This window comes from Pelodiscus sinensis, chromosome 9 (genome assembly GCF_049634645.1).
Source record: "Pelodiscus sinensis isolate JC-2024 chromosome 9, ASM4963464v1, whole genome shotgun sequence".
Lineage (NCBI taxonomy): Eukaryota > Metazoa > Chordata > Testudines > Trionychidae > Pelodiscus > Pelodiscus sinensis.
In genome coordinates, this window is record NC_134719.1 from 19,155,881 (window position 1) to 19,172,610 (window position 16,730).

General features: G+C 41.6%; 1 protein-coding gene across 3 annotated transcripts in view; it reads left to right on the forward strand.

The window, feature by feature from the left end:
• Positions 1–16,730, forward strand: part of MIER1 (MIER1 transcriptional regulator) — a 63,701-nt gene that overhangs the window by 15,650 nt on the left and 31,321 nt on the right. The window contains exons 2-4 of one of the 3 annotated variants that reach the window (XM_075936183.1): positions 3,953–3,977; positions 8,300–8,445; positions 12,968–13,138. In XM_075936183.1, coding sequence (XP_075792298.1) covers positions 3,953–3,977; positions 8,300–8,445; positions 12,968–13,138 — 342 coding nt within the window. The remainder of the gene's footprint in view (positions 1–3,952; positions 3,978–8,299; positions 8,446–12,967; positions 13,139–16,730) is intronic. The other 2 variants (XM_075936185.1, XM_075936184.1) reach the window with 2 other exon arrangements.

Genomic DNA, 16,730 nt, shown 5'->3' on the forward strand with positions numbered 1-16,730 from the left:
TAATACATGGTAAACTGTAGTGCAGTAAGGTCAGATCTTTGCTATCTGTTAGAGTTCTGGCTTTTGAGAGTCAGAAGTAGCAAGTATTAGGTGTGATGCTAGCTGTTTTGTAGAATGAAACCTTATTTGCAAGATCTTTGAAACTTGCATCTGTCTGTTAGAAAGGATACATAATACATGTACTCTAAGGTCTCAGAGGGGTAGCTGTGTTAGTTTGTAACTAAAAAATGTAAAAAATAGCAATGATCCTATAGCACAGTGGTCCCCAACATGGTGCCCACGGGAGCCATAGCGCCCGCGGGGCCATTTGTGTGCGCCCGCCAAGTGCTCGGGGCTGGCCTGGCCCCAGGCACATGGTGCATGCATGGAGCCGGAGCCAGACACCGGCCCCAGGAGCACCGCAAATTGGCTGCTCACGCCCCGGGCATGCGGCGCTTGCGGGGGGGGTGCCGGGCGCGCGGCGTGCATGTGTCCCCGCCCTCTGGTGCTCGGCAGGCGAACGGCCACGGCCACGCCCCCTGGCACCCGGCAGCCTCTAAAGGTTGGGGACCACTGCTATAGCACCTTAGACTAACATATATAAATAGTATCATGAGCTTTCGTAGGCACAACCCACTTCTTCGGCCAAGGGTAGTGTTAATTTTCTTTATTTGATTTCATATTAAATAATCATAAGCATTGTTTCTTATTAATTATATCTTGTTTAATAGATTTTCTTCCATAGCTATGGATTATTTAAAACATTCATAGATACAGTTTTTGTTTGTACTGCTGGGGGGCACATCCACACGCTACCTCAATATTGGTGTTGCACATAAGAAATTTCAACTTGCTTGAGGATGGAAAATCTTAGAGGGGACACTGTCCCATTCCCTGACACACTTCCAACTTTCTGCTAATCCCATTGTTGGTTGTTTAGTAGTTTTTGTCACTGATCACGAGGAAAAAAGTTTGAAAACCACTGCTCTAGTGTAGCTGTGTAGAGAGATCTTTTGAGAATGTATCTGTTTACCAGTATCTAGACTTTGTCCCCTCTCTTATCTATGCATCTGTGAGAAGTAAAACATTCTTCTGTTGCAGCTGACAACACTTTTAAGCAACACAACAAAATTTAAGAAACTGGCTAGTTCCTTTGCTTCTGAGAACTGCCTAGGTAGCAGCAATTAAACTGAGCAGTTTATCAACTGAAAGTTTTACCCAAGGTTGCTCAGATCCTTAACTTAAATTTTATTTTTCTTCATTTAAATCATTGTTCTGGAGTGGGGTTGGGGATGAAGGGTTCAGCATACAGGCTGCCCTGGGGAAAGAAAACGGCTCCTTTCTCATTACAGCAGGTTGGGGCCAAATGAGAAGTGCCTGTCCGCGGCCTCTGCAACTGAAGTGGCACAGTCAGGAGTGGGATGCATGTCCCCAGCTGTGGGACAGATGGACAGACACAAAAACAGACAAACTCTCTGAAATATATAGTAGATCAGTGTTTTTCAACCTTTTTTATAAAGTACTCCTTCTTAAAAAAATAAGTACTTCTGGTACCTACAGTTTTCAGACATTTTTTTTCCTACCATTGCAACACATTTGTTTAAACAACTTAATCGTAGCCAGGTGGGCAATTACATTTTTGGGTGTAAAGTATACAAAAATAATAAAATGCTGTAAAACTTAAAACAAAAATTCAGTTTTCTCCAAGCTTCAGTTTTGCTGATGTACCCCCTAGACTTCTCTCAAGTACCCCTAAGGGTACTCATACCACTAGTTGAGAAACACTGTAGTAGATAACTGTCCCTTTCTCCATCCCTACCACTTTTTGGTCCCTTGCTGCCTCTCAGTGGTCATTCTGCAGTATAACTTCCTCTTACCCGTAGGGATGTAAAGTAGGAATGTTGGGTCGCAATTAATTGAATAATAACTGCATCAAATATTAGGTGTTACACGATTAATCGATAGTTCCCGGAGTTGGGGGGGAGCTCCACTCTGGGGGAGCCCCCTGCTGCTCTGTGCAAGAAATCTAAGAGTGTCAGGCTATGTCTATACTGAAAAGGTTTGGTGATAAGTGTTGTCTACATGGAGAAGTTGCCAAAACTGAAAATGTGTCAAACCAGTTTTTCTACCATCCATTGTCAACATTTTATGGCCATGTTCCTGTTGACAGAAAGAGAACAGCAATATGGGTAAACATTCCACAGTGCCTGGTGTCACCTTCAGTCACTAAGCACTGTGGGAATGCACAGTGCATTTTGGGAATGTGAAAATGTCCCATCAGCCACTTCTTTGCTTCCCAGCCCACCCTGGGCTTCCAGCTATACTGTAGGAACCATTGGGAAAGGGGTAATGAGAGGGAAATGTTTTAACCACAATACTGTATAGATATCCTTGATGCACCCAAATCTTGAGTACTGCATACAGTTCTGGGCAACTTATCTGAAAAAAATTGGAAAAGCTACAAAAAAGGATAGCAGAAATAATTAGCATGTGAGTAGAGATTAAAAAACTGGAGTGTTCAGCATGGAAAGGAGACAACTAAAGGGGTATATGATAAATCTGTAAAATTGTGAATGGTGTGGAGAAAGTGAATAAGGAAGTGTTATTTACCTCTTCATATGACACAAAAAGGAGGGGGTCACTCAATCAAATTAATGGGCAACATGTTTAAAATAGACAAAAGGAAGTATTTCACACAGTGCACAGCCTGTTGTACTTGTTAGATGATATAAAGGCCACACATATAACTCAATTAAAAAAGAGTAAATGAAGTTCCTCGAGGAACCAGGAGAGTCAGGATGCAACCTCATGCTCTGAGTGTTCCTAAACTTGAGATTGCCAGAATCAGAAGTTGCCCAGGGATTGTATCACTTGGTGATTGCCTGTTCTATTCATTCTCTCTGAAGCTTCTGGCACAGGCCACTGGCAATGACAGGATACTTGGCTAGATGATACAGTGAAATATACTGGCCACAATAGCTCCTCTTACCATTTTCCCATCTTTTTGACCATTGTAGTAAGTTGCAGCTTAAGAAATGAGCAAACATATTCAGAAAACTTTACGGCATACATTTATTTTAGCCAATTCTGTAAAAATATTCATATTTGGAAAAGTTAATCTGAAAATAGCTTCTTAGTTTCATTAGAAGGTTTGTTTCAAGAGTAGGGCTCTTGTTACATTTTACAAAGCAAGAGCATTGTGAGAGCAGGGGGCGAGCAGGGGACTCAGGCAGACCCCGCTGGCCCCATGCTCCCTGCTTTTGAAGTAGTCCCCTCCCTGCCCAATGCTCTTGAACATTTCAAAAGCAAACCATGCAGAGGGAGCACGGGGCTAGTGGAGGACTGCTTGCCCACTGGCCCCATGCTCCCGCACGTGCTTCTGCCTTTGTATTGTAGCAAGAGCCAGAGGTGCCCTTATCGACTAATCAAATAGTCAATGCAAATTGTATCAACTATTCGATTAGTTGATTAATCTAAATTTAATATCCTTATAGGAGAGGTGACTTTTAAGGAAACTTTCAAAAATCTCCCAGTTTTGGGTTGCAGATATTTACTAGTTTATCTCCTTTCTAAGGATTTCCTATTGCGGTTTCTGACTTTAAAAGGGGGAGAGGGGAGATTTTTAGTATTTTAAGTGCAAATGAGATACCTTAGTAATGTGCTACTTATTTACCTTGGTTTCAGAATTGCTGCCTTTTATGATCTCAAACTCAATCATTGCTTCACAAAATGGGGAATTATTCCCTTTATTATTTGCCTAAATATAACAAAGCTGAAAGTATAAAGAAAGAAATGAATCTATCATTTTAAATCCATTTAGAATCATCCTGGTGTTTCTGATATCTTGGTGGAAAAAAAAAGTGACTGGTAATTTTATATCTGATCAACTATTGAGTTCATCTTCTGTGTTTATACAGACAATGTGGGGGAAAACTAATGGTGTGTTTTTTTTTTTTTTTTTTTTTTTTTGTAGCCTTCCCTACAGTCTTCAAGCCCAGGTAAAAGATTTCATGTAATATTACATTTGGGAGGGACGGACACTCTTCAGAGAAAAAAGTCTTTCTACTTTCTACTTTTAAAATGTTATGCTATTGGAATTAACTCAACAGTGCAAAGTTTGAGACTCCTGCATTAGACAATTTCCTGTTTGATTTTTTTATCATGATTACATTTTTACATTTTATTATTTGTAGTGTTTGTGCTTAGATCTAGTAGTTAGAATCTATAGTTAGTATACATATTCCTATTTGTATCTTTTAAAGAAAAATTATAAAAAAATATTCAATTTGCATATATCACAAATAATTTGAGTAGATGGCCAATAAATTTCTACACTTTCAGTTTGTGGATTGAAGATTAAGATCATTTTACCGAGCACTGTAATTTGCACAGCAACTACTAGTGTTATGTCTAGTATGTGGCTAGTGACAATTATATTTGTCCCATGTTTTCCCGTGTGTGAAATTCGGTCACATTAAAAGGAAAAACAAGGTTTTATCAGGAAAAACGGTACACTTTTGTTTTAAACTGATCCTGCAGTACACTATTTGCCTGTAACCAACAGGAGCATATTTGCTTCTATGAATTATTGAAAAACAGACATTTCCATCTACTTTTTAAAAACTAATTTGTGTCTGATATGGTTAAACTCATTTTTTCTGGGCCTTTTAGCATGCCGTCTAGTCATAAATACTGAGTGCTTGCTTTTTTACCTCTTGCTACTAGGAATGTAAGAAAGTAGTTGACTAACCAATAAGCCTAGGCTTATCAATTAGTTGAATTGTGGCTCTGCAGTTTAAATGTACTAGGAGCCGGGTTGCCTGCCTGCCCTGCTCTTACTGCATTGAAACTGCAGAGTCACAACGGAGGTAGCTCCCAGACCTGGCGCTAGCAGGTACTGAGCACCTTCCTTTATCAACTATCAACTACACGATTAGTGAAATACCCACGTCTTAACATGCCTTCTTGCTATTACTGTAGCCAGTGTTACATTATATAATGCTTTGTCCAAGATTGCCATTTTCGAGTGACATCTTAGTCGTTGAAAAGCAAGCAATCCAGCATTAGCAGCTTCACTTTTGTTAATTACCTCCTCTTGATTGTTATACCACTTAACTATATTTTAGCAATAAAAGCAGTACAAACCCCTACTATCGATGCAGTTATATTAGTATAAGACCTTTTCTACTTTTATAACTCTGTACTGCTATAACTTTGTTTTTCAGCGCCAAAAAAAAAATAAAATAAAAATCACACCTGCATATGGCTTTAGTTTAGCTTAATGGTTTTGTTTGCTCAATTTTCACTTTGTTCCTTGAAAAAAAAAGGGGGTTCTTTTAGAATTAGTGACAGTGAGTATTTTTTCTACTTTAGGTAATGAATATGCTGCTTTTGGTTATGAAATGTCACATATGTTTTCTCAATTTTTCTGAGATAATTTCAAATGAAAGTCAGACTCTGATGAAAGTCCTATAAAAGATCAGGTTTTGGCATTGGAATTTACTGCATCAACGAAAGTCCAAATCTTTAATTTTTAAGATTTTACAAAGCATCACTGTTTGTTAGTACTCTTTCATGTACTGAAAATGCTAAACAAAATAATTCAGTAAATTAGGTAATTATACAGGCCATAAATTACCAGAAATGTCAAATAATATAAACAGTTGGAAATGTATGTTTTCATTTATCATGTAAATTCATTTTTGAACAGTTTTTTTTTCTCTCTTGAAGATATCTTCATTGTCTTTCTGAGAGGGAAACTGTCATCTGTAGTGACTTCATAACCTAAAGACATTTATTAGGTTTCCCTTTGCATATTAGATGCTAAACTTCACTCTGTTCATATCCCTGGAAAATAGTGTATTTGAAAACATAAATATAGCTAAAACTCATTTAATGGTGATACTGATGCACTTTTATATTAAAATAGATTTATAAACAATCTTTATTATATCATTGGAGATACATATTATCACTTCTTGCAGATCTGGAAACTGAAACACACATGAAGTTATTTCCCCAAAGAAGTACAGGCAGTCCCCGACTTACGCGGATCCGACTTATGTCGGATCCGCAGTTACGAACGGGGCTGCCCCAGAGTACACGGACTGCGGGACCTCGCGGTCCTGCCGCCCATGTACTCTGGGGCTTTCTCTGCGTCTCCCTGGTCTGCAGACCAGGAAGACGCAGAGCAAAGCCGCGGGGAAGTCGGTGGCGGGGCAGCCCAGGCACGCCTGGGCTGCCTCGCTGCCCGAGCCCCCCCAGCGGCTTTCCAAAGCTGCGGGGGGGGCTCGGGCAGTGAGGCAGCCCAGGCGCGCCTGGGCTGCTCCGCTGCTGGCTTTCCCGAGGCTTTGCAAAGCCGCGGGGGGGGGGGGGGGCTCGGGCAGCGGGGCACCCCAGGCGTGCCTGGGCTGCTCCGCTGCCGGCTTCGCAAAGCTGCGGGAGGGCTCGGGCAGTGGGGCACCCCAGGCGCGCCTGGGCTGCTCCGCTGCCGACTTCCCCGAGGCTTTGCAAAGCTGCGGGGGAAGCCGGCAGTGGGACAGCCCAGACGCCCGGCGGCTGTCCCACTGCTGGCGTCCTCAGAGGCTTTGCTCCCCGTCTCCCTGGTCTGCTGGTCTCCAGCAGACCAGGGAGACGGGGAGCAAAGCCGCGGAGGACCCAGGCAGCGGGACCGCGGTGCGTCTCGGTCCGCCGCCCGTGTCTTCCTGGTCTGCTGGGGTGGGGGGGGGGGGGGGGCGCAGCTAGTACGACCCCCCCGCCCCAGCAGACTAGGCTTTTCTCCGGACGCCTGTGGCAGAGCAGCTGGGGTGTGCTGCTGGTTGGTCCCGCAGCACCGCTCTGGATGCTACTGGTCCAACCCAGCAGAACCCCAGCTGCTCTGGTCCTGATTCAGCCGCTGCTGGTCAGTTTCAGCAGCGGCTGAATCAGGACGCCTGGGGCAGAGCAGATGGGGTGCTGCTGGGTTGGTCCAGTAGTGCCGAGGAGCGGCGCTACTGGAGCAACCCAGCAGCACCCCAGCTGCTCAGCCCCAGGCGTCCTGATTTAGCCGCTGCTGAAACTGACCAGCGCTGACTACAGGAAGCCCGAGGCAGAGTTGCTCTGCCCCGGGCTTCCTGGAATCAGCTGCTGATCAGTTTCAGCAGCAGCTGATTTGGGGACGCTTGGGGTTCTTAAGTTGATTCTGTATGTAAGTCAGAACAGGCGGTCAGTTTCAGCAGCGGCTGAATCTGGACGCCAGTTCCGACTTACATACAGATTCAACTTAAGAACAAACCTACAGTCCCTATCTTGTACGTAACCCGGGGACTGCCTGTAGTTAAAAGTGCTGGGATTAGAAATAAGTACAGGCAATCCCCGGGTTACATGGATCCGACTTACATCGGATCCCTATTTACAAACGGGGTGAGGCAACCCCACACTAGCTGCTTCCCCCCAGCAGACCAGGGAGATGTGAAGCTAGCGCCCCCCCTAGCAGACCAGAGAGACGCGGAGCGGCTTTTCTCAGCAGACACCTCAGCTTGAGAATAAAGGACTGAGGGAAGTGAGGTGTGGGAGAATAAAACTGAACTCTGGAGAAATGTTTGGCTAGAGTTTCCCCTACAATATGTACCAGTTTCGACTTACATACAAATTCAACTTAAGAACAAACCTACAGTCCCTATCTTGTACATAACCCGGAGACTGCCTGTAGTTTGTGAGTTGCAGCATTGTGCTCAGTCTATTAGACTAGTCTGCCTTTTATTTATTTTGTCACTTATTACTGCTGATGGTTGGTATATCTAGTGTATTTTTAACACTGAATCATGTAATCTGTGATATTCTATAATTATGAATATCAGTGAATCTATTCATGTTCTTCCAGTTTCAAGAGTAGTATCTTCCAAGAAACCAAGAAAATTCCCTTCATATAGATAGCCAATATTTGTTGTAATTTACTTAATGCAGAACTCTGGTACAGACTGTTGAATATCTCAGCCTTTGAAGACACAACCCTCCTCAGTTATCAATGTGAGAGGGTTAAACTGAGGGCTGTATGTAGCAGCAGCAGGTGTCTTGCAACTGTAACTGTGTAGTACTTTGAAACTGAATAGTCAGACCATCACTTCTGATTAGATAGTCAAAAGCTATAAAAACAGAGTATAAACCTCTTCTTTGAATAAATAGAACAGTTGGATTCTTTAACACTTCAGGCTTTTCAAATATTTTTTGTCTAGATTTTATTTTAGTTTTTAGCATGGGCATTAGTGAAACTTTTATTAATACCAAGCTAACTCTTTAAGCCCATGATGTGATCAAATCCTTTTCAAAATTTGTATACTAGGAGGTTCCGCAACATCTGATGACCATGAATTTGACCCATCAGCTGACATGCTGGTTCATGATTTTGATGATGAACGTACATTAGAAGAGGAAGAAATGATGGAAGGAGAAACAAACTTCAGTTCTGAAATAGAGGATCTTACAAGGGTAAATGGCACTTACATAAAATGGTATTTTTGTTTTATAACCTGTAAGATGGCTATATGTTGTTGGATTTGATCACAACTACATTTGTGAACAAATAAGTCCTAAGAATGGTGATCTGTGGAGGTACTTTGTTTGCAGTTCTGTAACAAAGATGATGATATGTGTATAATAGATTAATACTTGTAGAGATATAGGTTTCTTTTGTTTATGCCCACTGGTGTAGATATCACATTTTAGACCTATCCTAAACTAAGTGCACTATAGCCAAGCATTTGTTTTACCTAAATTAATTATTTCCTATGTATTTGATTAGTATGTTAACTTCAAATTTCAGTAAATAAACTTTCATTCCACAACTTTTTAATTTTTATCGTTTACATTCTTTGTACAAACATTCATCCTCATTCCATTCCTGTGATGAAGTAAGTAGTATTTGCTGCATTCTATAGGTGGAGAAACAGAGAGGAATTAAGTGATTTACCTGGAGCCACATAATGTGCTCCCAGCAGAGCTGGGATTAAAGTACCAATTAATGACGACTGTGCATTAGGGATGTAAAATTAAATGTTAAGTTTAACCGGTTAACTGATTAAATGGGGACGAGCACAAGGGCAGCTCCAGCCTAGTCAGGCTGGAGCACTCTTGCAGGCAGGCTCTACAGGACTAGACCAGTCCTGCTATGCATATATCTTAAAATGTGTACTGGAAATAATCCCTACTATGCATATATCTTAAAATGTGTACTAGAAATAATTGCCTTCTAAAATTCATTAATTTTTTTATCTTGGGCTCCTGCTGTCATCACTTTAAATGGACTGTTCAGTAATATGAACTTGGAAGAACCTTGATTTGAAGTACAACTGGCTATTCAATCAAGAACAATACTTTTTGGTTTAAGGATCTTCACAGTTAATTCTAAATTAATTTAAATGCAGTCTGATTTCATTGGTTGAAAGGCTTTCTTCAGCACATGTAATTATCTTCAAATGTATATCTAAACACATTTTCTTCAACTACAATAAATCATTGCTAGTTAAAATTTAAAGAGCTATTTAGCATGTTTAATCTACAAGTAACAGTAACAAATTGTCACTTATGTTTGTAGTTGCAAGTTTTATATTAAAGATGAAAGTGAAGTTAAGTATATCAGATTATTACAAATTTGGAGACCCTGGGTGAATTCTGGGAAATAGGATTCCTCAAATGTGTAGAAAGAGCTTTCCATAAAATTGCTTTCCTTACTTATATTTTACCCTCTGCATTCAGCCTCTTGTGAATGGATCCAATTTTTGGATCAAGCCAACTGGGTCTGGGTAGAATATAGTCATAAGAACAGCCATCCTGGGTCAGACAAATGGTCCATTTGGCCCAGTATCCTGTCTTGCCAACAGTGGCCAATATCAGATGCCCCAGAGGGAAGGAACACAACAGGTAATACTCATGTGATCCCTCCCGTCATCCACCTCCAGAGAAACAGAAGCTAGGGATACCATTCTTACCCATCCTGGCTAATAGCCATTGATGGACCTAACCTCCATGAATCTATCTATCTAGCTCTTTTTTTGAACCTTGTTAAAGTTCTAGCCTTCACCACATCCTCTGGCAAGGAGTTCCAGAGATTGACTGTGCGCTGAGTGAAGAAAAACTTCCTTTTGTTTGTTTTAAATCTGCTGGTCACTGGTTCTAGCTATGGAACTCTAGAACAGGGGTTTCAGACTCCTAGCCCATTGGCCATCCCTGGCCAGAGCATGTGTGCAATCTGGCTTGGGCGTTTCAATGGGATGGAGGCACCTGCCTGTTCCCATCCTCCAAGCCCTGTCCCTTTCTGCCATCACTCTGCCCTCTCCCCTCATGACATTCCATTTTTTGAGGGATCATATCTGGATTATCGGGGGATCTGGCATGGCAGCAGCAGTTGGGTCTCTCTGCAGTCCCCGTGACTGCAGTAGCCACAGAGAAGTAGACCACACTCGGCAAGCACACTCGCTCTGCTTCTCTACAGTTCCTGCTACTGCAGGGAGTGTGTGGGAGCCCAATCACTGCTGCCCTATCATGCAAATCCACACACCCCTCTCCTGGTAACTCCCTAGGTAGCGTCCCTCAGTGAACAGTTTGCCATGGGAGGGAGAGGGCAGGGTGATGGCGAGAAGGGACAGGGCTTGGAGAATGGGAATAGACAGGCGCCTGTGTCCCACCAGGACTCCCAGGTCAGATTATACAACTGCTTTGGCCAGGGATAGCCTGTGGGCTAGGAGTTTGAGACCCCTGCTCTAGAGAGAACGTTCCCAAAGCTCAGATTGCTTGTCTTTCATTCTTCTTTGAGATTTAGAATACTTCAATCCAGCTCATGTATATCCTGAAACTAGTGTCAGATCTCCCAAGTCCTATGATACATCAGTTCTGCCTAGGTTGTGGGCACTTGGGGCTTGCTAGTTTTAACTCTTCAGAGATGATGTAGTAGGAAAGAAGGGAACACAATTTTAGCAAAGGAATTGCTTAACTGTAAAGTTGCTTTACTTTTAAAGTATTCAAAAGCTATAGATCTTTGAAAATAACAAAGTTCAGATACACACCATCCCCTAATTTAAGATCAACCCTACTTTTAAGTCAATTATTTGTCAACATCTTGGGCTGCACAGTCTCCCTTCAAGTTTTTGTATATGGTGATTGGCTCCCTAAGGCTAGTATACCCTTCTTAGACTCTGTGCCATGTGCTGTCAGGAAGAAGCTCCAAATCTACTAGTCATGTTTCTGGTCTCCCTCTCCCGGGTGTAGAGGAAGCATTGTGTGTGGGCCAGTAGTTAAGAAACAAAGTGATGGTTCTAAATTTCAGTCTTGATAGATCTCAGTTATAGTCACTTCAAGGTGTCATACGCCTTTCCTGAGCAGGGTAGCTCTCTGGAATACAATAGTTGCCCTAGGGTAAGTTCAGAATCGGACAGTTATGATACTTATATTTCTACAGATAGGACAACATAGAGATAATTGGATACCAACTGATCCGCACCTTATCTCACAGATCACCAGCTAACACTTATTCACCAAGTAGCAGCATTGGTGGCTGTTGAACATCTTTGAATAGTAAATAGGAGGACTTGACCCTGCTCAAAAGTACTTTCTCTTCCAGTTTAGTTCTCAGATAAATGAATATGTAAAAATGTTGCCACTATATTTCACAGATATACTACTTGTGTTTATCTAGAGTCCTGTCGTCTGACTTCATGATAAAATGTGTTTTTTCTACTTTTTACTTTTGGCAAAATTGCAGAGCTAAGGGATTGGATTGTTAGCTGGCTTCTTTGTGTGTCAAAAGAATGAGTTACGAAGTTCCAATAACAAGGCCAATCAGAGGCACTAGTCCATCACCACTTAAGGCAGTGAAGTTATATAAGTGTTAGAGTGTATAATTTGCCAGCAGAACTCATGTTGTGATTCAGAAAAATGAAAGATCCCATGTTGACTTTGCATGGCTGGCAGTTAATGCTGTATTTTAAGCTGAACACACACCAAAAAGAAAGATCTAGGAGCCAAATGTAGTCATTCTTCAGAGTAGAACCTCTTTTAAATATGAAGACCTAAAAATGGACAAATATTTTCAAAGGTTACTTTAACTGTGTACATTTTGAAGTCAATTTTTAGTAGTATTATTTTTAAAGTAGTGCAACAGTGTGCTCAGTATTCGTTTCTTGCACATGAAGAGCTGAGGTGTAATAGGGATGCTAGAGAGTAGTCGACTGCTTGACTACCTGATAAGCATAGAGTCGTGTGGAGTACTTGATTGTAAGAGGAAGCAAGGTGGGGGAGGGACAGGAGACAGTGCTGGGGGAGCTAGCTTAAGCTGGTTTCTCCCAGCACTCTCTGCAGTGCCAGGGATATAGGGGAGGGCTGTCTTGACTCGTGCCAGTCTGGGACAAAGCAGTCCCAGCTTGCACTAGTCCGGGATGCTGCGCCTCTGCATTTTAAATGTAGTAAGAGCCCAACGGCTCTTACTACATTTAAAATGCAGAGCCATTATGCGGGTGGCTCCCAGGGTCAGCACAAGCTGGGACTGCTCAGTCCCAGCTTGAGTTGGCTCCAGGAGCTAGCCCTGCTGCAGCTCTGTGCAGCGGTCCTTACTGACTAATCATGTATTTGATGCAAATTGTATTGACTACATGATTAGCGAGATAACTGTAGTTTAACATCTTTAAGGTGTATCTGTGAAGTGACTTGCTAGTCAGTGTTGTGCATAATTTGGGAATATGTATGCAAAATTAGGTTGAAATTTCCACACTTCTAGAATTTGGAAGTCCTGCCATGTGTCATTCAAGAAGAAATTTTCCACAGCTTTGTAAGGTTTCTGATTTTTTTTTTGTCGATGACCGAATTTTCATGTTAGCTCAGAGTCTTAAAACGTGAATTCCTCATATTTTTGCCTGTGTTGGGTTGTGCAAAATACAAATCTTAAAAATGTGGCGAAGGTCTGAATAATGTGGAAATGTCTTTGTGGAAGTCAAAACTTTGTTTGGTGGATGTTATTCAGGAAGGTGATATGCCAATTCATGAACTACTTAGCCTTTATGGCTATGATGGTAGAGTCCCACTCCCCGAAGAGGAGGATGAGGAGGAGGAGGAAGAGGAGGAGGAAGAGGAAGGAGAAGATGATGAAGATGTTGATAATGATGACAACAGTGGGTGTAGTGGAGAAAACAAAGTAAGTGACTGTACTAATTGGGGAAAAAATTTCCCATTCTGTATGTCTAGTATGTCCTTAAACTCTAAACTATTTTGCATCCTCTTTCTAATTTAGTTACCACTAGGACATAACAGCCCAGCATAAAAGTGAAAAATGCCAAACAGAGGAACATAAATAACAGCTATACTGGGTCAGACCAATGGTCCATCTAGCCTAATGTCCTCTCTTTCAACAATGGTCAGTATCAGGTGTTTCAGAGGTAATGAAGAGAACAGACAATGATTGAGTGATCCATTCCAACTTCTGGCAGTTAATTAGGGATACCCAGAGAATGGAGTTGCATCCCTAATCACCTTGGCTAATAGCCACCAAGGAGTCTATCTTCCATGAACTTACCTGTTCATTTTCTGAACTCCATTGTAGTGTGAATTAATACTTCCTTTTGTCTATTTTATACCAGCCCAGTTCTTGTGTTATGTGAATAGAGAAGTACTGTTATACTCACTCACTTTCTTCAGTCATAGTTTTATAGACCTCTGTCATATCCCCTCTAATCATCTATTTTCCAAGCTGAAAAGTTCCAGTCTTTTATCTTTTCTCCTATAGAAGCTGTTCCAAACTCTTAATCATTTTTATTGCTCTTCTCCATATATTCAATTTTAATGCATCTTTTCTGAGATGGGGTGACCAGTACCGCTTTTAATATCTATAACTGATGCACATTCAAAGTATGGACATACCATGAATTTATAGTGTGGCATTTTGATGTTTTCTGTCTTTCCTAATATTGTTAGCTTTTTTGACAGCCACTGAACATTGAGCGGATGTTTTCAGAGCTGTCCACAATAGGGATCTTAAATTTCAATTAACTAATCGAATAGTCGATGGGATTTCCATCAACCATTCACTTAGTCGATAAGAACTTCTGCGTTCTGCCTTTGAAAGGTATAAAAGTCCCTAGCAGGAAATCATGTGCATTTCAAAGCGGAAGCACTACATGGAGCCTGGGGCCAGCAGGGGACTCAGTTCTGTGCGTGCCCCAGGCTCTATGCTGCGCTTCCTCTTTGAAATGCACAAGAGCCCCTGCTGGAGTGTCTTGTACATTTCAAAGCTGGCATGCCGCGTGGAGCCTGGGGTCAGGGGAGGACTCCTCTGCTGCCTTTTTGTTATCGAGGCAGCAAGGGGTGGGGAAGCGACTAGTTGACTAGTGAGTCGACTATCCAATAAGCTTTTACTTATCAGATAGTTGATTAGTAGCTTACATCCCTAGTCCACAATATCTTCAAGATCTTTGAATAGTGACAGCTAATTTTTAGACCTATGATTTTATACGTTGATTGTTTGCATTACTTTTCATTTATCAACATTTGAATTTTATCTGATATTTTCTTATCTAGTGATCCAGTTTTGTGAAATGCTTTTGTAACTCTTTGCAGTCCGCTATGGACTTATTATCTTGAGTAATTTTGTATTCTGCACAAATTTTGCCACTTCACTGTTTACCGATTTTTCTCAATCACTTATGAGTATGTTGAAAAGCACTGGTCCCAGGACAGATCCCTTGGGGAACCCCACTATGTACCTCTCTCCATTCTGAATGTTGACCATTTATTCCTGTCTTTTTATTTTCTGTTCTTTTAACCAATTCCTGACACGAGAGGACTTTCCCTATTATCTCATGATGGTTTAGTTTGCTTAAGAGTGTTTTAGGGACTTTGACAAAGGTTTTCTGAAAATCCAAGTAAATTCCTTATCCACATGTTTGACAGGGCTCGACAAAACGCGGCGAGATCTACTCACCAGCCCCACACTGTGCATGCGCCAGACTGGCACTGTGCATGCTTGCAGCGCCAGTGAATGGAGTGACCAGCTGGAATCTACTCGCCACAGGCGATTAGAAACAGCGATTTGTCGAGCCCTGCTTATTGATTCCTTCAAAGAATTCTTGTAGATTGGTGAGGCATGGTTTCCCTTTACAAAAGCCATGTTGTCTTTTTTTCCTAACAAATTATGTTCATCTATATATCTAATAATTCTGGGTTTTTTTACTACAATTTCAATCAATTTTCCTTGTATTGAAATTAGATTTCCCAGCCTAAAATTGTCAGGATTGCCTCAGGACTAGGGATGTAAGTGACTAGTCAACTATCCGATAAGCAAAAGCTTATTGGTTAGTCAACATACTAGTTGATTAGTTGCTTCCCCCTACTCTGCTGCATCTATCACAAAGAGGCGGCAGGGGGAGGAGGGGCGGAGGGGAGAAAAGGGGCTGCTGGAAGACGCTGGCTTAGAAGGGGGGAGGGAAACAGTGATGGCATTCCAACTTTGAAATGTACAAGAGCCCCTACTGGGGCTCTTGTGGCATTTCCTCTCTGAAATGCACACAGAGCCCAAGGCCAGCAGGGGAGTCCCCCGTGACCCGGGCTCCACGTGGAGTTTCAATCTAACTCTAACCCTTACGTTTCAAAGGAGGAACGTGGTAGTTCTTATCAACTAGTCAAATAGTCGATGGAAATCCCCGTGACTATTTGATTGATTAATCAAAATTTAACATCCCTACTCAGGAGCCTGTTTTAAAAATCGGTGCCACATTAGCTATCTTCTAGTCATCTGTACAGAAGTTGAAAGAAACAGGAAGAAGTTTTTTTGAGTTGAGGCATATCTAGTTTGAATTCTTGCATGCGACTGCATTCCTGAACACTGCATAGTTGATTTCAAAAGGCCTCCAAATAGAAGTGTGGAAGAAGCAATGAATGGTACACCTAATGGATCTTTGTATGAGAGGTCCACGTGGCCTAAACACTTTTATCAAAGGGCTGAATTAGTTGTTGCTCCCCCTCATCCTGCTTCTGCTCTACATCCAGTTGTAGTTCATGTGCCTAGGCTAATGTTCCCTCTACTCTTTCCCATCTATGTGCAGAATAAATTTTATGTGCACCACGAGAAGAAACGTAAGCCTAGCTGTGAGTGTTTTTCTAATCAGCTGGGCAGCACTAGAATCTGTGCTGAGCGACCACACAGCATACAGAGAATACCATACTTAAGCCTTTTTACACATGTTGAATCATAACTGTTGTCTGCCAAGTTTCTTGCAGCTGTATCTAATACCTAATCGCTGTCAGATTTAGAATAAATTTGTCTAGATGGACCAGCAGTCCGACCCAGTCCAGCACTTTCTATTCTCCTGTAAAAGGAACTTTTACTTGAACTTTGCTCACTTGTTCAGGAATGAGTGCTAAACATCTATTCCATCCCATAAACTCTTGGTGCGTTTCATCTTTGTAGTATCCAGAATTGATACTGAGACAAATTAAAAATTGCACTTAGCTGTAGTGTTATGCACAACAGGCCCATAGTTTGCTTTAATACAGTGTCTGACTCTTCTCAAAACAGGCTATTTTATGTACTTGAGCATATTACAATGGATGTGATTAATCCTTAGTTATTGTATTGATGTAATACTAAAACAAAGTTCCCATCATGATTGCAGATTGCCTGAATTTCTGAAATTTAGCCATTTTATATCACTCTTGACTGACATTATAAGCCGCCAGTGATTATTCCTGATAATAAATAGCTAAAATAAATGTCTGGTTAAAATATTTAATGA